Consider the following 25249-nt stretch of genomic DNA (forward strand, 5'->3'; position numbering starts at 1 on the left):
TCCCCAAACAGGCCCTCCCTATTCCTTTCTTGTTGCATTTCTTATTGTATCAGCTAAAAAGCACATTACTTAGATGCCCAGAATGATTATTAACTCAAAATAAGAGTGTGGTCTGCCTTCTAAGTAATTTGCCAGCGAACAGACTTCATTTTAGTAATCACTCTGTGTTGGGAAGCACACTGTAGGGAGGCTCATTTCTGTAAAATGAGATTAACATGATGAAGGTGATAATACTGGGTACCCAAAGGGAATTCAAAATCATCTATTTTCTGATCAAGTTGAAAACATGCTAGTTTAATTTTTTTAAAAAAATAGGCAATTCATTTACACAGAGCAAAACAAACAAAAAGACATGTTTAGAAATCTCACTTTTATCTCTATCCCCATCTGTGTTGTTCCTCTTGCCCACTATTGATAACCACCTTTTATTCATTTTGTTTTTAATCCTTATAGTATGTATTTCTTTATGTAAACATGGGCAAATATGCATATGTGTGCATATATATTCCCTCTGCTCTCATGTATATATATTGATCTGCATTTTGTTTTAATTTAATACATTCTCCTGAAGATCATTCTGTAAGAGTACACAGAGCTCCTTATTTTTTTTTGAAAATATTTTAAGTAATTCTACAAAAGGCTCTATATTTTACTCCCAGTTAGGGTACCTGAAAATCTCTATAGCTGTGCTATTGGACAAGTGTTCTGGACAGTTCTTTCAAAATTAAGTCTTATAAAATTTTATGGAAGAACCAACAGTGTTTTTCAGACTCAGTGAACACTCAGTATAGTCTTATTCTATCTCAAAAGGCTATTTGAAATGTTAGGAAAAGGTACCTGTGTTCTACGGGAGATAACTTCTCCCACTATCTCTGCTCCTCCCCACATTTTCTTTAACTTCTGACTCCATTCTTATTACTTTTCCCCCTTTTATTCTTTCGCATCATATATTAACAAATGTGGACTACTGATTCATTCACCAAATATTTATTACGGTTCTTTTACTGTCATTACTGTTAATAGTACTGTATGCTAACATTTATTGAGCACTCATGAGTCAGGTATCCTAGTAGTTGCTGTATCTGTATTATCACATTTAATTCTCTGTGAAGTTTTTTATTCCCATTGTACAGCTGAGAAAAATGAGGGGATCATAATTGTCAAAACCTGAACTCAAGTTTAGCACCAAAACATGTTTATCATTATTTTAAAATTTTATTTTTATTTATTTCCACCCAATTTTAATGAGGTATGATTGACAGATAAAAAATGTATATATTCAGGTTGTCCAATGTGATTTTTTTTAGATGTACAATGTGATGATTTAATATATGTATACATTGTGAAATTACCACAATCAAGTTAATTAACATATCCACCACCTCAGAGTCAACTTTTTTTTTGGTGGTGAGAACACTTAAGATCTACTCTTTTAGCAAATTTCAAGTATATAATACAATATTATTAACTCAAAACATATGCTTTTAAACACTATACAATATAAAGAGCCAGGCATGTTTGGAGAATTCCAATCAGCTGAGGATGACACAGGCTGCGAGGAAGAAGGACTGGATGCGAGATCAGGCTGCAGGAGGCAGTATTTCCGACCACACACGTAGGATTCCCAAGTCTAGGTACATGAACTTTATTCTGACTGAAGGTATGGGGAACAATGAGGTCTAACCAGGTAAACGTATGATGAAATCTGCATTTAGAAAGACACTTTGGCAGAGTGAGAAGGATGGATGGGAGAGACCAAAAGTAGGTTAGAATAAAGGCACCAATTAAATATACAGATAAAAGGTGATAAGGGCGTTAACAAAATGTAGTCACTTGGTATCAGGTATAGATAGTGAGTCTTTATAAATTTCATACAATTTCAAACTTCAAAAATAATTTATGAAGAGTAAATATATCCGAGCCCAAATTACTTTTTTATATCTCTATTTTAACAGCTGAAAAATAGTTTTTGATAGAAGATTTCCAGTTTAATCAAATGAGAAGGCACAATTATCACTAAATATTTAGAATTATGGATTTCTAAAATTGTACATACTAAGAAAAATGTAAGAATTTATTAGGTGTTTAGTGATATTTATTGGAAAACTTACAGATTAAATTAAGAATACACGTATATAAAACCTTTTTTTCTTTAGAATTGGGACCTTAGGCATTGTCTAGCCAATTTCCTTCATTTTACAGATAAGAAAACACAAGTGTAAATAAGGCATAGTACTTGCCAAATATGCTTGGGTTGCCTATTTAGGATTAGAACCCAAGAGTCCTGACTCCTATTTAATGATTTTCTCACTTTCATATGAAGGTCTGGAATTCTGGCAAAATAGGAGGGGAGAAAGTAAATCAAGCTCATAGCAAGTGTAAACCATGTATCAATGCATTATATTGGGAGCTCATTTAATTCTCACATCTACTTTACAAGGTAGGTACTGTCCATGTTACAGATGGGGTACAGAGCCTAAATAACTTGTTAAAGGCCACGTGACTATCAGACACCAAAGCTCATCTCTTTTGATCATAGCACATTAATGCCAACAAGAAGATAAGAGTTTTCTTTCAATGTTTAGAAAAATACCCGGTTTGTATTAATAAATTCAGAAATCATTGAACACTGACCTGTAACATGCACCTGGATACAACAACTTCAGGTACTTCAGGGAATTTTTGTCGCAGGTCATGTAAAACCTGAAAATCAATTTGGTGGCTTCCTTGGGCCATTCGTATATTGCCTGATCAGGACTACTTGTACAGTAGGCAATTCTAGGCCTTAGTGGAAATAGTACTCATCTCTTCTGTCCAAGCATTTTCTGTGAAAGAAAGAAAAAAAATTTTAATGAGAACTGATTATAGAATGAATATTTTTGTGGATTTAAAATTTCAGTACAAAGGGTATGGTGCTTAATATATGTTATTACCTAACACTTAATATAAACTATAAAAATATTTAGTACTACAATGGTTTCCATATATTTATATTTTCATTTTATAACTCCTGATGGCAAACTTTAAATTGTCTATCTAATTTCTATGAATTCGTATGCTTTATAATGACTATTCCAAAAAGCATTCAAATAAGGAATTGTCAAGGTGGTCTTCCCTCATTCTTTTAAAAGGGGAAAATGAGTAACTTTACTAATATTTTTATTAATGATTACAGGACAGCCTGAGGGGAGTAACTCTTATTTACTTCACATACAATTCAGATCCTGAAGAAGTTTGGTTCTACAAATGACTTTGTATGCTTTATTTAAAAATGATCTATATATAACCCAATACATTTGAATATTTCTCTTAATTTTCAGATATACTTAATCCTTAAGTGTGTAATCAATTCATTCTCAGAGGCTTAGTAGCCTTTCATCCCGCCTTTCTATTAAATTAGTATTTAAAAAACACTAACGCTTGGCCCCAACCCCAGAGGTTCTGATTTAATTGGCTGGTAAGCAGCTTGGGCATATGGATTTTTAAAAGTTCCTCAAATGATTCTAATGTGTGGCCAAGATGAAACTATCTACCTTATTTTCACTCGTAATGTAAATCATGTTGAATCTTGAAAGCCTCTTTGGGATATAAATGGTATATAAGCACATTAAATCTAAATAGTGTATTAATGTATTTAAAATCATGGCATTTGCTTAATAATTAAAATACATTTGACTTTAGAATAAATTCAACAATAAGACAATCCCTTTAAAACAAATTTCTTATCTGTAGTATTTCTCTCTTAACCTCGTTAACATAAGCTTAAAAAAATAAGGCTGTAAACTGCATGAATATAAGAATATAGTTCTCTTTGGTCCATTATTGTGTACCTTGCACTCTGTAAACAGTTTTCAAAATAACAGTAGATACTAAAATATTTTTGAGTAAATTTTGAGTAAATTTTTATTCTGTTGAGAACTCGAGTCCTCAACAGAATGAAAGCTATCTTAGGTATCATGCATTGTAAAGCCTTTCAGCTTTTTAATTATCCTTTGATTAAATTTTACTTAATTCTTTTGTTTATGTGACTTTAGCTTGGTTACATCTCACAGGTTAAGTACTGCCAAACCAAGGTGTTTGCATTATAGATTTCCCAAATCTATTTCTATGTAACACACACACACACACACACACACACACACACAATTTTAGCACTCAAAGTAGTGTTCCTACAAGAGGCTTGCAGGAGAGAACTACTGAAAATTAGTAAATGATAGTCAAAAATAATTTAAGAGGTGACAAACATGCGACAGTACTGACACCCTTGACTTCACTCAAGCTATAGGAGCTCATTTCTCTTCCCCTTCCCTGTTTTGGGTTAAAACTCATTGAAAATTTGCATTTACTTAAGTGTTTTCATTTCCTTCCTCCTAATCTCTTTTAAACCTACCCCAATCAGTTTTTTTTGCCACTGAAACCACACTTCTCACTAGACTTTCGGGTTGTCCAACCTGAAGGGCAGTCCTCGGCCCTCATCTTACCTGACCTCTCTGCAGCCACCCCTGCATTTTTAAAACAATTTCTTCCCTTGGCTTCTGAGATTTACACTCTTCTGGTTCTCTTCCTACCCACTGGCAGCTCTTCTTAGCTTTCTGTGTCACATCCTCTTCCTCTTCTGGACATCTAAATGTTGGTGGGCTATGTTATGGATTCACATCTAGGGTTTCTTTTCAGCTATATCTACACTCCTCTTCAAGGTAATCTCATCCAAACACACTACTTCAAACGAGGCTTTGCAAATTTCTATCTCCAACGCCAAGGGAGTTCTCGCCCACGAGTTCCAGACTAACGTCGCCTGCTGCCTACCTGACATACCCTCTGGATACCTAAAATTCTTAGTATGTCCACAATCAAACTTTTAATTCCCCCCCATCCAAACCACCCTTTCCCAGTCTTTTTCATCTCAGTAAATAGTAACATCATTCATCCAGTTGCTCCTTCTCTAACGTTCCATATCTAATCCATCATCATATCTTGTTGGCTGTATTTGCAAAAAAAGATTCTGAATCTTACCACTTTCCACACTTCTGTTACTGTTTTTGTCTAAGTCACCATCTTAATTCACCTAAATTGAAAGCAAAGGTCTAACCGGTCTCCCTGCCTTCACTCTCTGCTCCACCTGCACGCTGACTCTATGAGAGCAGAGTGATCTTTGTGAAAAGTAAATCAGAGCAATCATTCCCCTGCTCAAAACCCTACAACATAAGGCTCCTCGAACTTCATCTCCTCTCACTCTCCTTGTTCCCTCAGATCTAAACTGAGCTCCTTCAGTTCTGGTTATTTCTCAAAAGAAGTCAATCTCATTCCTCCCTTAGGACTTTTGGACTTGATGCTCCTTGTGCCTGGAACACTTTTCCCTCAGATACTCAAAGGCTCTCGCTCTTACTTAAGGTCTCTGATCAAATATCACTTCCTCAGAGACAGCTTCCCTGATCAATCTTTTTATCTAAAATAATGCCATATGTGTCTACGCTCCCATCACATTCTCATACCCTGCTTTTTCTCTGTAGCATTTATCAATACCTGACATATACTTATTTATTGTCTATCTATCCTCAAAATGTTAGCTCCACAGGATCAAGAACTTTGAAGTTGACTGTTGTGTCCCCAGGATCTAGGTCAAAGATGCAACATTTGATAAAATGAAGGTTTTACTGTATGGTTTCTTCATATTACCTTGCTTCAAAACAAATTTCCAATGATCTAGATTTGGAAATGTATAATTTGAGGAAGAAGCAAATAAGTAAATGCTCAGTCTAATTCAGGATCACTTTTACTATTTAAAAGATGAATCATGCAAATAAATTTCAACTTATTCCATTATTGAAACATATTCAGAAATCTACAGTTCCTTGAAAAACTCATCACATTTGCTTGCTTTTCTAATGAAGACTATCAAATGCATAAATGAGGAAATTGTTCAAATGTACAACTGTATTTTAGGGGTTCTACTTCCCCTAGTGGCTAAGTAGTTCCTACTGGACCAACTCTCTCACCAAGCACAACAGTAAACAACAAAGTATTAAAAAAACAACTACTTGAAGGCAGAAGGCAGAAACAACAATGGGCTGATGGTGATGGTGGTGGTGGTGCTGGGGGTGTGGAGAAGAAGCAGAGGTGATTTTCAGTTTTTTTAATGGCTTTTAGCTCGAGAGCAGGCCCCAGTTGGTGCGGATAGCTAAAACCTAAATAGAGAACCTGCAGTCTTACTTGATTAATGAACCAAAGGATAGATTTTGGCATAACCACAACCTACTAAGTAAATCACAGAAAGAAAAGCACCAAATTCTATGCATTCTGCACACATCTCTGATCAACAAACTACACATATGTGAGCGATTCCAAGCAGCCAAGCTGTGGCTAAAATAATGGAATTGAGATTTCCGTCTGTAGTTTGATTTCAGCCAAGTTGACTGCTTAAAACAAAGAAGCAAGCAAGCAAACCAACCAACGAAACATCAATACTCATTGGAGGAACATCATAGAACTTACAGTCTCTACAACATGTCATTCATAATGCTCAGGATACAATCTAAATTATTATACATAAGAAACAAGAAAAATTGACCCATATTCAAGAGAAAATGCAACCAACGGAGACCAAGCCCAACGACCCAGATGCTGGAATTACATCTTAAGTATTTTAAAGCAGCTATTTTAACTACGCTCAAGGAGTAAGGGCAAATATGCCTGGATCTATTGGGGTAGGAGGAGTGGGAGGAGTATATTGAAAACATAAAAAAGAACCAAATGCAAATTCACAAAGTAAAATAAAATGTCTGAAATAAAAAAAATTCACTGGATGGATTAACCAAGCATTGGAAGTGACAGAAGAGTCAGTGAACTTGAAGACAAAGCAACAGAAATTACTACAACCTGAAGGATGGAGAAAAAAAATTCGGTCAGAGGTGCACAGAACCTCAGGGACTTGTGGTAAAGTATCAGAAATTCTAACATACCTGTAATTGGAGATCCAGAAAGACAGGGGCGAGCGAATGGGGTAAAAAAGAGTATTTAAAGAAATAATGGCTAAAATTTTCCACAAATTAGTAAAAGATACAAATTAGTAAAAGATCTTGATGGGTTCCCCAGATATCGTGGTGGCTGCTCTTGGTTGGGGACCATCCTGTATCTAAGGCAGGATGATGGTGGCTGCAAAGAAGACAAAAAAGTCAGTGGAGTTGATCAACTACAGGCCCCCACTCCTTATGAAAAGTGCAAAGTACTTGCTGGGATAAAAGCCAACTCTGAAAATGATCAGACAAGGCAAAGTAAAACTGGTCATCCTTATCTACAGCTGCGCAACTTTGAGGAAATCTGAAACAGAGCATTATGTATGTCATGTTGGCCAAAACTGGTGTCCATCATTACAGTGGCAATAATACTGAATTGGCATAGCATGTGGAATTTGCATACTAGCGTATGCAAACTGGCTATCGATTCAGGTGATTCTGGTATCATTAGAAGCATGCCAGAACAGATTAGTGAGAAGTAATTCATGCAAAACTTTTCTTTAATAAAATTGACCAGAGATTGTTTAAAAAACACACAAAACAGAACAAAAACAAAAAGATCTTGATCAAGAAGATCAGCAAATCCTAAATAGGAAAAGCCAAAGAAAACCTCACACAAGAGTAACAGTCAAAAGACTGAAAATCACAGAAAAAGAAAATCTTGAAAGCAGCCAAAGAAATGACACATGGGAACAACAACTGAATGAATGCTGGCTTCTCATCATCAAACAATAGAGGCCAGAAAATAGTGACATGACATATTCTAAGTGATGAAAAGGAAGACAGACATACAGCCTACATTCTATATCCAGCAAAAGTAAACTTTAAGGACAAGGCAAAATAACTATATTTAACTGTAGTCTGTGTGGGTATGTTTTACCACTAAACACATTACTGAAACAAACAAACAGGTATCTACTTACATTCAAAAGGAAAGCCAAGAAATACCTTATAACTTAATCTGGAAATTCTTTCTAATAATAAATGGAGACATTTCCCATGAAAAGATACAAAATGACCGCTCTTTTGAGAAAATAAAAATCACACTTTATAGTCAAAGTATTGGCTTTTACTATTAAAATCTTATAAAAAATTTAGTGAATAAATTAAATGTCACTGATACACAGCCTTAAAACTTTCCTAAAGAGTAGAACTTCCTAAGAGTAGAATTTAAAGAAAGTGTTCTACTTTAGCCATTTGTTTCTAAAATTTTCTGGCAAAAGAACATGCTAATAGTTAAAAACAGAGATAACCTAACATTGCTAAGTGTTTCAACCTCAATTCTGCATTAGTGGACACTGTCTCATTTAACAATATGAGTCAATTAAATGAGGAAATGTATATAAAGTGTACAGTATTTGAAACATAATGATGGCTGGTTAAGTATAAATTTTAGGATGCTAAAATTTGTGTTCATTTATTTATAATATTTAATCTGCCCTTTATTTGCAGTGTCTTTTTGGGCAAATCATTTAACTTCTCTGTGCCTCAGTTTCCTTATCTATAAAATGGTGATGATAGAATAGCTAGCTACCTCATATGATTATGAGAATTAAATGAGAAGTACAGGTAAGATAATGAAAAAGAGCACATAGTAAGTCCACAAGAAATAAAATAGCTTATGCAAATGTTATCCAGTAATAGTATTATTTCTTCTTTGTAAAATGGAGAAAACAACTCAAAGAATTTTCAAGGGTTAGTGACAACACAGTGCAAGTTAATTGTATCGCACTTGCCTAGCCTGGAGCAAAAAATACAAACACTGAAGTAATAATTAGTTATTCTAAATATTATGAATTTCCACAAAGTACAAAGGAACAAAACCTTAGCAAACAGGGCTGTATGCTACTCTGGTTCCAAAATATTGAAGGAGTTGATTGAACAGCTGAGGTCTTCCTTTTCCATGTATACAGACAAATAACTTGTGTAACTGGGGAACTGGACAAAATTGCCTGAAAAGCCAAACAATACTGGGTTGTACGTAAGTGCCAGATAAGTGGTATAAACTGTGCTATAGGTGCCATGGTCTGGGCTGAGATGGGCAGTCTTGAATCATGGGTACTGAAATAAGAAGGTTCAAGTATGAAGCAAGGCAACCAAATACTAGAAAGATTCTGGAACAGTGAGTCAGTCACCTGTCTGGCTAGAAGAAGGAAGGAGGGACAGGAGAAAAGAAGGGGATTATGAAAAAGGAGTTCTGGGTGCGGAGTAGTTACAGGAGAAGACGAGAAAGGCCAACAAAGCCTCCAAGTGTTTAGTGGCCTTTATGACAGAAGGCCTTGGCATACACTAACACTGACGTTTCAGTATTATGTAAAACTATACACATCTTTTATCTTTGCCCCATTCTTACATGATTAAATTTAACTGGAACACATTTAATCCTTTTAACAAAGAAAAACACAGTTCATGTTGAATGTCAAAGAGAAATAAGATGAAATATATAAAACTAAAATTTACTGCATTATGGGTCTCCTTTAGTTTAGGGAGAAGAAGGTAAGGAGCTCTTCCCATTTGAACATACTTGTATAAACGATCCTAAAATTTAATGCTGGTTTCCACAGCAACATCTAGAGATGACAATCTTTTCTGTGACTATTGGAATCTTGAGTTGGATAGGACCCTAGGAAAAGTATGTAATTTAAGAGGTTAGAGAAAAGCCTTGCTGTCCAGTAGACTCCTTGCTAGATTTCCTCTTCCACACACCTGTCCAATTTTACCTCTTAACACCAACCCTTGGCAATAAACACATTCTTTATACAAGTAATGTTACTTCCAAAGTAGAGAGACTACTTTGTTCACTGCTATATCCTAAATACTGAGAACGTGTATGTAAAGTAGTAGATGCTTAGTACATATTTGTTGCAATAAATCTCTAAATACCCATCAGAATACATCTAGATTTTAAAGACTACTGTAAAAAAGGAGTATCTATCCCTCCAAACTAAAGTGTTTTCCTAATTCTCAGGTATAAGTCACTGCTGCAATAATGCTTTTTATCTTTTTAAATTAAATTTACTGGGGTGACACTGGTTAATAAAATTATATAGGTATCAAGTGTATATTTCTACATCTATATATTGCATTATGTGTTCACCACCCAAATCTCCTTTTATCACCATACATTTGACCCCCCTTTCCCTTCTTTATCTCCCCCTTGCCCTCTGGTAACCTCTAAACTGTTGTTTGTGTCTATGAGTTTTTGCCTGTTTGTCTTGTTCCTTTGCTTTCAGTTTTATATCCCACGAGTAAAATCATATGGTTCTCAACTTTTTCTGACTTATTTCGCTTAGCATGATAATCTCGAGATCCATCCACGTTGTTGCAAATGGCAGTATTTCACCTTTTCTTATGGTTGAGTAATAATATTCCATTGTGTATATATGTACCACATCTTCATTCAATCATCTATCGAAGGACACTTTGGTTGTTTCCATGTCTTGGCCACTGTAAATAATGCTGCAATGAACATTGGGGTACGTGCATATATCTTTGTGGATAAAAGTTTTCTGATTTTTGGGGTAGAGACTCAGAAGACAGACTGCTGGGTCATATGGTAATTGTAGTCTTAAGTTTTGGAGGAATCTCCATACTGTTTTCCATAGTGGCTGTACCAATTCACATTCCCACCAGTAGTGTATGAGGGTTCCTTTTTCTCCGCAACCTCTTTAACACTTGTCATTACTTGTCTTGTTGATAATACCCATTCCAACAGGTGTGAGGTGGTATCTCATTGTGGTTTTGATTTGTATTTCCCTAATAGCTAGTGAAGTTGAGCATTTTTTCATATATATTGACCATTTATTCGTATGTCTTCTTGGGAGAAGTGTCAATTCAGGTCCTCTGCCCATTTTTAAATTGGATTGCTTTTTGTTGTTGTTGAGTTGTATGACTTCTTTATATACTGGGGGTGCCAAAAAATGCATACAAGTGGACACTTTGGTCCACATTGCTCAAGCCGTAGTTCGCCATAATCAGAAGTGTCTGGACGCTGATGGTAACCACTTTGAGCACCTCTTGTAATTGCAGAAGTCAAATGTGACTTGTAATCATCTTTTGTTATCAGTATATATTGAATATTACAATTTTAGTTTTTTCCCTTTCTTAAAATGTGTATGCATTTTTTTGGCATCCTCTGTATTTTGGATATTAGTCCCTTATTGGAGGTGCTGTTTGCAAATATCTTCTCCCATTCAGTTGATTGCCTCTTTGTTTATGGTTTCTTTTGCTGTGCATAAGTTTTTTACTTTGGTAAGTTATTTTTGCTTTTACTTCCCTTGCCTTTGACATCTTCTCTAAGACCAAGATTCTTAAGTTCATTACCTATGTTTTCTTCTTTGCAATTTATTGTTTCAGGTCTTATATCTAGGTTTCTGATTCATTCTGAGTGAATTTTGGTGTATGGTGAGATAGCAGTCTAGTTTTGACACTGCAAATGTATTTGTATTCCAATGCAATTGATATATTAGGAAACAACGTGAGCATTAAGCGAATTTTGCTGTGATTCTGTCTGTGATAAACACTAGGTGAATAAAGAAAACCATACTCAGCAGAAACAAAGCTACATAGGAATACACAACATGTAAATACCAACGCACCTCAAACATCTACCTGCTAGCTACTTTCAGCTCACTGCATCTGCGTGCAGTCAGTTACACTCATCCACATCTTGTGTTACAACTTTCCTTCTGATTTCAGAAAACCCTTCTTTGACTACTTCACAATAACAATCTGCCACATTGATGCTCACTTCCATAAGCAAACTTCAGGCTTTTTCAGAGCAAAGAACAATGTTTATTTGGATAAATATTATGTAAGTATTTACATATTTCTTAACCATATAACATTTATAAAAATACACTACCATGGTTTTTTAAGGTTCCTATCTTTTAAAAATATTCATTGATGAAGTTTTTGAGTGTTGTACCCCAAATTCAATTTTTTCCATAAGCCCTGTGGGTTCTTCTTCCTCTCTCTCTCTCTCTCTCTCTCTCTCTCTCTCTCTCTCTCTCTCTCTCTCTCTCTTTGTAAAATTTGCAAAGCATGGCAATTTTTGGAAGCAACATATGTCAAATTTTAACAGAACTGTCTGTACTGCAAAGCCCCTCTGACCTCAACAACTCTTGACACTAACTTCCCCAGCATGCCTAACAGGAAGGCAGAATATTTCAACTTAATCTGTTTGGTTGTCAATATGATGTTAACAGTTTTTTATTACTAATTATAATGTGTCTGTTCTGTGGATTGGCTAACATTATCAGACTGTGCAGTGAGTTATTCTTAAAGAATATCTTCATCATAGAAAGATGCATTCATATAGAATAAAAATAGCTGAATGATGCTATAATTTTAAAAATTAAAGTTTTGAAACTTTTCAGCCTCTTAAGATTTTAGGATTAAACCAGAAAAAAAATCATATTACTTCCCTAATTACATACTCTATTTTAAACATCTATTACATTATTGATGTATTACATAAGTATCTCATTAATTGCCAGTTAGGTAATAGCTGATGCACTTCACATTTGATTAACTTTAAAAGAATTTACAAATGTCATTAATTGAACATGGAAAATTTCAAAATTACTTTTAAAAGAAAATTGTTAGAATTATTTTTACAATAGAATTTATATTTAGAATAGAACTTATATTTAGAACTTATATAAAATTTATATTTATATAAAATTTATATTTACAATTTATATTTAAGTTACAACTTTACGAAGGCAAAGCAAACTTCCCCCCAAAATCTGTATCACTTATTTTCCTAAGAGTTAAAGTACAAGAATTAAAGCTATGTAATTAAAAATCTAAAATTCAAATACTATCACCATTTAAGATTAAAAACAAGATAATTATATTCCATCTTTAGCATAACCTTTAGCATAAAACAGCTGTCATATTGAATCATTTTACATAGTTAACCAATTATTTGCAAAAAAATAAAAAATAACAGAAACATACCAAATCATCTAAATGTTACTTACTTTAACTATTATTTTCAGGTTTAGTGTTATTTAAAAGCTTGAAGGGAGCAAAGGATTATGTTACCAAAAAATGGGTTCTCAACTTTACAAGCCTATAATAATTTACTTTCTAAAGAAAAACAATGAACATTATAGTTGAAGAAACAATAATCCACACTACGTTCTATTAAAAAGAAAACTTCCCAATTTTCTCATTTAGTACTGCCTCAAGTCCATGAATGTTGACCATTTCTTACGGTTAAAAGGCTTACCAGTAATAAGTTCTTCTAAAAGGAATGTGCAAGTCAGCCACACTTGGCAATTTATGTACTGTGGTTTTGTGGTGAGTGCTACCATTTTCTAAGGATCAAGAAAAGTGCAACAAATCTAAGACAGAATGGTTATAATTCATCAAAACATATTATATAACTAACTACCTTTTTGTATATTTTCCAATTCACAGCCCATTACTATTTTCCAATACATTAAGGCTTTATGAAAGAAAACAAAGTTACCATTCAGTGCCACCACTATAATTTCTGGATAATCCACCCTGTGCATAAATATTATCTTTAAAAAACATGATCTAAACATGACAGTAAGTTCCTGTTGATGGGAAAAAAGGGAAAAAAGGAGGGGAAAGATAATGAAAGCACTTGAAAGAACCAATTTTCATCTTACAACAACCATAAACTTTTGTAATGAATCAATGAACTCAATGACATGTGAAAATTATAATTTGGTTAAAATATTAATCTAAAATGGCATCTTGATATGAAGATTCAGAGAAAGTTATGAGAAGTTTCACCAACTGATCCCCATGCAGTTTCAATCTCTTCTTGGCCCTATGTTTTCCTGCTCATCTCATATGACTTTGCCCATCTTCTTTCTAATGTCATGATCCTCTAATGTCAAGCTGACTTTTCCCCAGAGTAGACTGACGACCAGCTGCTAGGTGTGTGTTAATGCACTGAGAGAGTAACGATTAAGTGCATAAATTAGATATAGTGTAAATGGATAGTTATTATTGAGCTCTTAAATCCTTTAATAACTAACAAAAAGTTAAATCAGCAATTTTTAAATTATACAAAAACACCTGATTGGTAATTTGACAACTGTGGTGAATCAGGAGACTGCAATCCTGCTAACAAAGAAAATGTATAAAAATCTATATGCAATGAAAAACATTTAAACAAAACATTTCATTACTATACTAGTACTCAGAATTCAAAGTGAGCAAAGTTAAAACTGGTAAAACATATTAAACTGAATCAAGTTTCTAAAATATAGTATGTACAATACAATAATTTTGTTAAGTACGTGCAAGTCTTTCAAATCTAATACTGTGAAACTGTTGTATATTTGGCTGTTAGTCTTACTGTAGTTATGGTGAATGAATTTTTTGTTAGATGGTCAAAAATAATCTCAGAACTGCACATGAACTCATATCTCAGATTTATTGTATATAAATCTATCTTACATTTCTCCAAACAATTATAGATACCCTTGGTGAATATTCAATTTAATATTTGAAATTGTATAACTGAATAAAAAAGAACCAGAAATCTCATCCTACGATACTTATCCATATATCTAGGAAGACTTTCCTAATGAAATATAAACTATAGAAAAGCGATCATCTACTAAACATTTTTATTTATGAAATATTTTCTAATGTATTTTTTAATATATTTTTTATAAGTATTATATACATATTGCTTACTCAATAAACTTGAGTGCCTATTACATACTCTATACAATGGATACGGAAAATATTAAAATTAATAAAAGCATAGTTGCCTATGTTCAAAAACTTTGTATTTTAGAAGACAAATACATCAACAAATAAATGTAGTAACTGAGTTGTTACAGATGAAATGTGCAGTATACAAGGGAAACAAGGAGGGACCAGTGAATTCTGAGGTAAGGATCCATTAAAGAAGGTGACAGCTAAGGTGGGTTTTGGAGGATAAAAATGTGTTCACTAAGTGGATAGGCGAGAGGGAAAGAATTATTTCAGACACAAGCAGTTGCCTGGGGAAAGACTTACAGGAGTAAAACAGCATGGTAAGTTTGGGAAACTACAGGGAGAAAGTGTGATGTAAGATGAAGCTGAAGAACTAGGGTAGGTAGGGTCATATCATGGAAGATCGCAACTGCCCTCCTCTGCACCATGCATGCTGTGTCCCACAAGTCAGGAAAAAACAACATACCTCTTCCTTTCTCAATTCAGATAATTTATCTCTGAAGTTCTAGGCCCTGCCTGGTTCTGTGACATTCCACCAAGTCCCAGACACAGGCATGCATTCACAGCAACATTCAGTCTGTGCCCATAAGAGGTATACAAGCTGCAATGAAGGTCAAGAGAAAGAAATGCCTAAAATTTAGGAATTAGGACAGGCAGGAGAAACTTCACAAAGAATGTAGTGCTTGAGCTTAGTCATAAGAGATGAATGCTAAAAGTCTTGCAGGATATCACTGACATCTGTGTTGGGGAAAAGGCCATGAAAGAACATGATAAATTTGAGAAATTATGGCTATAGTATAGCAGGGAAATGAAATGAGGTTGAAAAGGTGGGAAATTTTCACTGCAAAATATACAGATTTCAGATAATGTAAAAGATACATCTAAGAAAATTCTACTGGTCTGGAACCTTCTCATAGATATCCACTTTTTGGTTCACCATTTCTGGGATCCATTCCACAAACATCGCCCACTACATACATGCAAAGCAATGTGCTCTAAATATGCAAAGATGAATAAAATACAGTCCCTGCTTTTGAGATTATAATCTAGTAGAATTCATATTTATATTGTACTTCTTATTGCACATATGTGTTATCTCATTTTATCCTCCCCACATAGGAAGCAGAGAAGGCAAATGTTACACCATTTTCTTTTAACTTAAGAGAATCATGGAGCGACATATTAAGAGAGAGATCTAGTTTCAACTAAGTCAGTAGCAGATCAGTGTTCTAAGCCAGTGTTCACAACTGTGGTGTCACTACCCACTGCTACTGCAATCAGTTGTGAGATGGGTTAATGAAATTTGTTACTAATAATAAAGTACCAGAGTTCATCTCTCTACCTATGTCTATATAAATTAAAGCAGCTAATCTAGAGACAAACACATGTTTAAAGAGGAGCATACAGGAATGGTCAACTCAGTGTGTATTACTAAAAACAACCTGAATCTCCGTCGAGAAATGAATAAATAAATTATTGTATGGTAATACTAAGGAATACCATGCAGCTGTTTTCTTTCTTTCTCTCTTTTTTCTTATGTGGAGCAAGATATACAAATAATTATACGGAAAGACCTATAAGACATTACTGAATGAAAAAGATGCTAAATCCATGTAAATACCCTTTGTATTTTTTTAAAAAAGATACCAAAAAAGATACATTTTAAACAGATATTTTTATATGAATGCAGAGGAAAGGTCCTGAAAAGATATCACTAATTATTTTGAAGAGGGGGCTGGGTAAAAGGACCCATGGATGAAAGACGGTCCAAGGAGATTTAGTCATCTCTGTTATGTTTTCCTTTTTTTCTTTAAAAGAACATATATTCATGTATTACTTGTATAATTAATCTTAAACAATTGAGATCAATTAGAGCAGAGTATTTCCCCTATAAAATTATTTCCTATGTATTTCTACATAACATGCCTTGTATCCTGATATGTGGGTAGGAGAGTAGCAGTAGGATGAGATGAGTTCTTTGAAAGTACCTGTACTTAGCCAACTGTATGGACTTGGAAATGACTGAAAGGCTATGTTATCTATGTTGAAACTGTTACTGACAGAGTTAACAGCTGTCACAATTATCAGTTTTCAGGGTGCTTGACAGATGAGACCTACAGTTATGTCTTGATTTAAACGTTATCTACAGGCTTGCGTGTTTGGGTCCATGACTAGCTCTACGCTTTGTCTCCTAATTTATGACCCACTGTTTAAAAAAAAAAAAAAAAGGCCGGTGCCTTTTTCCTTTCATCAGAAGGCTAACTCAATACACAGTCCTCACACCGAGGAAGTAGTACTCATCCACCAATGAGATGGTTTAAATGTTTAAAGGAGGGAAGGTGTAGTAGAAAAATAAGTTTATTGTTACTACCTAAGCTTAAGAGTCTCCCAATAAACACAACGAACACTCTTATAGAAAGTTATACATAAAAAGTGGGCAAGAAACTTTTCTTTGAGCTTATAGTATAACCACTACGGCTCAGCACTTAACATGTATTATTTCAATCACGTCTTGCAACATCCCTAGAGTAAGGATTAAATGAGCAAATGCAGGTAAAACTCCTCACACATAATGCCTGACACATATAATAAAAAATGTCCTTTATTCTACTTTATGCTACTGCCTCATCTCTAACTTTATCAAGCAACCTTCACTCTACCAGTCAGCTTTTCAAAAGACTCACTGCTTTAAGTGCACCAATGCTAAACCTTCAGTGGATTCTCATTTCCTACTGTGTGAAATCAAACTCCTTAACCTGATATTTGAAAGCATGTATGACACAACTCCATCGTTCGTCGTATCCTTCTGTACCCCCCTCTTCTCTAGGCACAATGGAGTGCTCACAATTTTTATTTCCGTAACTTAGAAATACTCTTACCCCTCTCTTTAAAGAATTCTATCTTTCAAGGCTCAGTGAAAACACCTTCCCCACAAAACTGATTCTCTCTGGTACTCTCAAGTACACTGCCTGCACCTCTATTATGATACTTAAAAAAAATTACTTGTCTATAAGCTCACTGAAAGTAAGGTTTATTCATTTTGACATCCCTACTATGTCTAGCACAGTGTTTCAAACACAATTTGCATTCAATAATACAGAAAGATTTTACCATTACTAATAGCCCATTATAACTAATAAGACTTGAAATTCAGATGTAATTCTATTTGTCATTTTCATTCACCTAACGATGGTAATGCTCCTACAGCTCTAGTAGTAGTTCCTTTTCCAGTCCTAATTCAACACTCAATGAGATAAAATTCTTTCAATATCAAACAAACAATGTGGCATATAATCAGTGACCTAGTGCTGACTAGATTGGCTGACATTAAATTCATTATGCATTAACGTTGGAGGGAGGAATATAAAACATAAGCTAGAATATCAGGATCATCTTTTAAAACAAGTGGAATATGAAACTCCTCTGTTCAATATTGGAATCTCTAACCTATCTGAATTGAACTTTAAAATCAAAAGATATGAGTAGATAGAGTTATCTATGCATTTAGTAAATAAAGTCACCTTTTATGGATTAATTCTATTTCTAAATCTGTACAAATTGGTAAAAGCAATAAATGTCCTTAAAAGTTAACTCCACCCTCTAATCATTCATAAGTAGCTTTCTCTTGGTTAAAATCTAAGGCAGCAGGAAACATCAGTTTTCAGTTTTGTTGTTACATTTTATTTTAATTTTGTTGTTATAATTCCAACTACTTGTGACATATTGTTTGGTCTCTTTTGATCAATCAAGTAAAAATACAGCAAATATTAGTTATACTTACGTTTAAAATATAATTAAATTCTTCATGTGAAAGTATTCTGTAATATATTATTCGGTTCTATCCAGAAATCTTACTTATGACTGCCAATTACTGAAGACTGTATTAACTCTTCACGTGAAGGGATTCATAGTGTAGAACAGATGAGGAACTCAGGATGGAGAGCCAGTTTCATTTATTTAATTCCTTATACTATTTATATTATATGTGAGCCTCTTAAAGGAAGACAGTTTTATTGTTGTTAATGTTTACTTTTCAATGAAGACCAGACTACTTTTTGTACACTTACAGGGCTTAACTTGAAAGCATTTCAAATTTATTTTTCTTAAATTGTTTTTGGATTAGTTTGCTACTACCAGCAAACAAGTTAAATTAGAAATATTCACGCAAAAGTTATGTTAAAGTCAATACTAGCCACAAGTTACCTAGATGTTAGGGATGCTACTATACTTTGAAGCGAGATGACCACAAGTTTTGAAAGTAAAGTTTCGGTTATTACAGGTTTCATGGTAAGGCAGTTACAGAGACTAAGCTTGACCGGTGCCATGGTCTTTAGCATACCTGGAAATAGAAAAATTCAAATTGTAGCTGTTCTTGGTTGGCCCATTGCCATTTTTGCAGCTTACAAATTTTTAATTAAGTAACTGCAGTGAGCTCATCTCTACTGGATACTTCTTTTCCAGGGCAGGTCCAGGAACTGGGTCTGGAGCCTTGAAAGCAGAAGAGAAACTAGAGTAAACTAGAGGTAGGCAGAACAAGAAACGTGACCAGATAACATTATGAGGTCTAATAGCGGTGAGGTAGTCCCCAAGGTCTCTCACATGAAATATTTTGAAGTGGAAAAAGGATCTCTTAAATTATAAGTTACCAGAAGACGCTATTTACATTAGTTAAGTATTTGTTTTAATCTACCCAACTGTATTCTGGACTCCCAATTCTAGAAATTTAAATAGTAGCCTTTATGAAATCTCTAGTGGCTTTTAGCAACAGACTGTCCAGCATGAGACCACAGAGTGTAACAGAAAGAGAAAAACAACAATAAACCCACTTTCAATGGTAAAACTGGAATTGTAAAGTCCTCATTTTCAGGTCATTTTGCTTTGCTCTTTCGCTATCTTATTTCCAATTGTCTTCTAACTGCTCCCCTAATATCCTAAAATCAATTCTCAGAGGTTTCTTAAGAAATACTTTAGATACATCCAAGCAATGAATTGAATTTCAAGTTCCAATTTTAAAAAATACTTGGTAATTCTTAAAGAGGGAGGCAAAGAACAGCTCATAAGATGTGGTTCTTAACCGCACTGGAAATTCTTGTTTCCATTACCAAAATAGATTCAATGATTTAAAAAAATTTTGTTAAGTCCATATTAAAGAAACAAACCTGCAACTACAAAGGTTACAGAAATGGTAGGATATTAAAATTGGTAGACTGCTGTACTAATTAGATTACTAGGGCCTGGAAACAATGTCCTTATGCTTGGTGAGCTGGCATCCTAAGTCGTTTCTCCAAGAAACGAATCCCACAGCAGTCAAAATAAATTGAATTCTCTGCTACTGCCAAATGATGGCAGATTGTGAGGATTTTAACAGGACTAAAAAAATAGTGAAGACAAGGATACACAGAACTTAATTAACTCCCTGCATTTTTAGTAATTAGCAACACAACAAAGAAGACTAAAAGTAGTTTTTAAGAAAAATGTACTATTTGCATCTTTTGGGATGGTATGTTGTAGGTGAAAAACATCTGGGAGAGACAAATGTAGGTTCAAATCTGGCTTCAGTACGGCCTGGGACTAAAACTCTGCAGAAGTTTTCTTTCTATGAAATGGGCCTCCCCCCCCCCCCATCTCTCTGCACTGTCATGACATGGCATACAGTAGGTATTCAATACATTTTTTTCATCACTAAAGAATGAAACACATTTTTTTTGTTGTTCTAAACATATGGGTAGCCTTAAGTTTTCATTTTAACATATACTAAAGCAAGAGCTGTGTAACAAGGTTTAGTTTTAAATATCTGTATCACATCACTGATTTCAGAACAACTTATCATTATCGATTTCAGAACAACTACAAAGCAAATGTGTGAGAGAGCTCAATTCTGTGAGCTGATGATGAATTTAAAAATATAGCAATTTACATTTAGGATATAAAGAGAATTAGTGGCAAACAAGAAGACATGTAATTCTTCTCCAAGTAAAGTAGAAAATACTTTTGTCAACACACCTCTTGTTAAAAGGTTATAGATCTGAAACACGGTGCTTTTTAAAAAAACAAAATAATCAATATAAGATATAACTTGGGTCTTTAAGTCAGGAAATACTTTAACGGCAAAGAAAAGCCTTACATTCGTGCAATAATTTTCCTCTTACTGATAGAACAGTGGGTTCCACACAAAATTATTATTTACCAAATATGGCTCAAAGATCAGATTACACCTTCCCTGGCATTACCAAGTAATCGAGCAAGTATCACAAGCCACAAGAAATTAAAAAAAAGCTTTTTTCCCTAAAGTCACTCTAAATATATTCACTGCTGCAACTTTATTTCAAAATAGTTTTTAAAAATTAACATAAAAGGGTCTTATTCAAAAGAGACTGCAGGGCTGGCCCAGTGGCTCAGGCGGTTGAAGCTCCGTGCTCCTAACTCCGATGGCTGCCGGTTTGATTCCCACACGGGCCAGTGGGCTCTCAACCACAAGGTTGCCAGCTCGATTCCTCGAGTCCCGCAAGGGATGGTGGGCTGCGCCCCCTGCAACTAAGATTGAACACGGCACCTTGATTTGAGCTGCCGCTGAGCTCCCGGATGGCCCAGTTGGTTGGAGCACGTCCTCTCAACCACAAGGTTGCCAGTTCAACTCCCACAAGGAATGGTGGGCTGCACCCCCTGCAACTAGCATCAGCATCTGGACCTGGAGCTGAGCTGTGCCCTCCACAACTAAGACTGAAAGGACAACAACTTGACTTGGAAAAAGCCCTGGAAGTACACACTGTTCCCCAATAAAGTCCTGTTCCCCTTCCCCAATAAAATAGACTGCAGTTTACATAGAGATAAGATTAAATTAAGTTTGTGTATTCCCTAGAATACAGAAAAAAGGAAATACAGAAAAAAGGAAATAAAGAATGAGGATGCCCATTCATTAACCTATATGGACAGGCTTTCAGTTTAAAGGCCATCTCCCCCCCGCCCCCCACACACAAAGAAAAAAGTAAAAGGCTAGCTAGCATACTGCAATCTCATTACTCATAATGTTTCGGTTGATTCTTTTGCCTTTTCCACATATACAGTGTCATTTACAAATAATGAATTTGCCTTCCTTTCAAATAATTACATCTCCTTTTTTGTTTGTTTTCCTAATTACAATTGGCCACCATTCCCAAAACAATGTTATGTAATGGTAATGCTGGCCAGACCTTTTTTGATTCATGCTTTTTTTAAGAGGCATTTCATATTTCACTAAATACTAAAATAGGAATTCTAGTATATTTCCATAAAAAATACTGACTTCTCATCTGAGATATATAAAATCTTAGGTATATTAATTTATTCTTGTTTAACTAAAAATTCTTATCAGACATAAATGTTGAGTTCCTCTTTTGATATCCCTCAAGATATTCATACCGCCCTATCACCTACTAATATGAATTAATTAGATTTATCATGTTATTTTCCTAGAGTTAATGTACTTGGTTATGGTATTATCCTATTAACATAATGCTAGATTCTATTTGATAGTTTTACAGTATTTTTGCACGAACTTTTAAGAGACTGGTACGTAACCGTCTTTTACGCTCATATTTTGTCATGTTACTCTGACTTTGTAAAAATAACTGGGAAGCTTTCCTTTTTCCCCCTCTATGTTCTGAAATAATTATCTGGTGCTTGATGTTTTAAAGAATTCAACGGTAAAACCTCTTGGGTCTGGTGCTTTTTGCCGGGAACAGTCTCTTACTAGTGAGATTAACATCTTCATTTGGGCCCCAGATCCTATCCCTTTCTTTCACATTTCCTTGAGGAAATCAACGCCCCTTCTTTTCAATATCTCCCTTCAACCTACAAACATGTTTAAGTCTTAGCCATCTTAAACATCCATTCACTCAGTCACTCGTACCACAAAATTTTTGCTTACCAGTTAAGACTTGTTTAGCAAGTATTCATTCACAAGGCTATTTATTAAAATTGCTACTTGACTCAAAGCTCTGAGGAAAGAGAGAATGAGCTGCAGTTCCTGCCCTCTACCTCCTCCTAATCCAGGAAGAAACACAAACATGCAAAGCACTGCAATAGCAATGGAAGGAATGAGTATGCTGTCCCAGGCTGTTTATCTCTTACCAGTCATGCCTTGCCAAACTTCTCTGCTGAGTACTTTTAGTCAAATCACCAAATCCAATAACTTTGTAAGGATCCTCACCCTTTGCAATAACAAGTTCACAGAATATCTTTAAATTTGATTAGGTACTTCTAATTCATCATATCATTTGATCCTTTTGAAAAACCACCAACGAAGGCTAGGTAGTTATTACTCTCATTTTGCAGGGTTCAGAATATTAAATAATTTACTGATTATCAAAACGCCCAACAAGCAGAAGAGGTAGGGCAGAAATGTATTTGTGGCTTTCTAATTCTAGGTCCAGGGTTCCTTGCTCTATATTGGGTTAACTTGATTGATTCTAACTTAATGATTACCGATCACCCTCTTCTTGAAAATTTTTCTCGTCAACACTACACATTCTTATAATTTCCCAGGATCCTTATTTCCACGTGTCTTCTTAATGTTTGTCAAAAGAATGCAGGTGCAAACTTATGACATTCTTTCTCTTACTTTTTCTGACATCTCATCTGCACTTATAGCATAATTTAAGAAGAATCTCCTTTAAATTGTAGTTTAAGTTTTCTATTCTACTTGATGATAAACATTCAGAATTATAAAATTTGATATTGAAAGAAGCCCTATAGATTATCTAGCCCTTATCTAATAGAAGAAAAACAAAGTTCAAATCATACAAGTTGGTAGCAGAATTTGAATAAAAGTTTAAGATAAAATTTGCCTATTTTAAACTTATGAATCACAAAATAAATTCATACATTTATAAACAGTAAATATGAAGTAATTAATTTAAGTGTAATTACTGGACCTTATTTAATTTGTGTTAAAGAAAGATTTGTCCCTATTTCTAAGACATTTTATTTACATGACAGTATCAACATATTAAGTCTGTCCAAGTAGATTTAAAAAAAAAATCACAGAACAGCACTATAGTTAAAACCTACTCAATTCTATATATTCATGCATTAATTATCTATATTCCAGATTTTTGAAGTGAACTGGGAATCACAAATCATACCACTACCTCTGCTAATACTTCCCACCTAGGCTTGATGTCATGACACAGTCAGGCAGGCAGAAACAGATTCCAATAGGCTGCCTGCTATAAAGCACTTAGATCAGTGCCTGGCACGTGGTAAGCATTCAAAACGTGTCAGTAGCTACCTCTGCTGCTACAACGACGACTACTTCTGAATATATCTGCATCATTAAAATTTGGCCATATTAATGATTCAACTATACAAAAAAGAATCCTGTTCGGCGACAAGTACCTCACTCCACTCCTTTTGGTGAGTTTTCTAGGTGAGCAGGCCCACAAGACCTTTCCAACTGCTCCCAACCCAGAAACACTTTAAATATCTCAACATCAGAGTCTGAAGGCTCTGAAAATCAAGAGCTCATTTTAAAAATAAATTTTAGACTCCAATACATCTGAACTTTTCAGGTTACATACCCATATGGAATACATGAAAAATATAAGGGAATCTCATGTGAAGCAAGTTTAAACTTAAACTCTTCCCCAAGAGTTCAAGGGGCATTACATACAATATATATACCATGTTAACTAAAAAAGTTTTAATTCCAAAACACAGTTGGCCGCTGGGTTTCAGATAAGGTATTGTGAACCTGTACAATTATTCCAAGAATCCTAATTTAGCACCCCACTCTTACATTTCTTTCCCTTACAACACTCCATGCATTTCAGCTCCACTATTCACCACCAAGTCCTGTAAGTCCTTTCCAAACACCCCTGAGAATTGTCGATTCCACCCCACTCCTACTGCTACCCCACTATCCCAACCAACCAACATCTACAGGCCCCATAGCTTACCTCCCCCCCCACTACCAAGGGCTTCTCAATTGACCTATCAAGTACAGGATGGCACATTAGGAAATACTCCTATATAACCACTTTAAATATTTCACTGCCTTGCACAAGAACTTAATGAACTGGAAGATACACAATAAGAGGTAACAAAAGGTGACTGTGGGATCATAGATGAGTTTTCTGCTACCTTTAAAACCTTGGTTTATCTTAGGTTGTAAACTAAAAAGAGGTCCTCCCTATTTTCAAAAAGTAATGAAATTTTACAAATTCTAAATTAACATATTCATTCTGTAATTAAAATAAATTAAAAATTTACTAGGCTCCTCCCCTGCTTATCATTTCAACTAAAACTCACTGGTATGCTTTCCAAGGGCTTCTCCAGATTGGTTTCACCAAACCTGGTATCATGAACTCCTTAGGCAGTCAGGAAAAAGCTACAGATTCCCACTCAGAATGGTTTTAAATGCATAAAACACAGTACATAGGATTACAAAAAAAGCCAATTTTACTGAAATATAGTCAATTTAAAAAATACGGTTTTAGATGTTTAAAATACATAATTACAAAGAACACCAATTACATCGCAACAGT

General features: G+C 34.7%; 1 protein-coding gene and 1 pseudogene across 7 annotated transcripts in view; one reads left to right on the top strand and one right to left on the bottom strand.

The window, feature by feature from the left end:
- The window catches only part of TAB2 (TGF-beta activated kinase 1 (MAP3K7) binding protein 2), an 80052-nt gene that overhangs the window by 35414 nt on the left and 19389 nt on the right, over positions 1 to 25249 (bottom strand). For 3 of the 6 annotated variants that reach the window (XM_081045271.1, XM_081045266.1, XM_081045267.1), the window contains exons 2-3: positions 19066 to 19214; positions 2635 to 2825 (exon numbers count right to left, since the gene is read on the bottom strand). The exons of 1 other annotated variant lie outside the window; for it this stretch is intronic. In XM_081045271.1, the coding sequence (XP_080901397.1) occupies positions 2635 to 2736 (102 nt within the window). In that variant the 5' untranslated portion in view covers positions 2737 to 2825; positions 19066 to 19214. The remainder of the gene's footprint in view (positions 1 to 2634; positions 2826 to 19065; positions 19215 to 25249) is intronic. 2 more of the 6 variants (XM_081045269.1, XM_081045268.1) reach the window with 1 other exon arrangement.
- Positions 7146 to 7495, top strand: LOC308496185 (large ribosomal subunit protein eL30-like; annotated as a pseudogene). Its single transcript has one exon. The product of its transcript is annotated as a large ribosomal subunit protein eL30-like (transcript).

The sequence above is a fragment of the Rhinolophus hipposideros genome, assembly GCF_964194185.1.
Source record: "Rhinolophus hipposideros genome assembly, chromosome: 3".
Lineage (NCBI taxonomy): Eukaryota > Metazoa > Chordata > Mammalia > Chiroptera > Rhinolophidae > Rhinolophus > Rhinolophus hipposideros.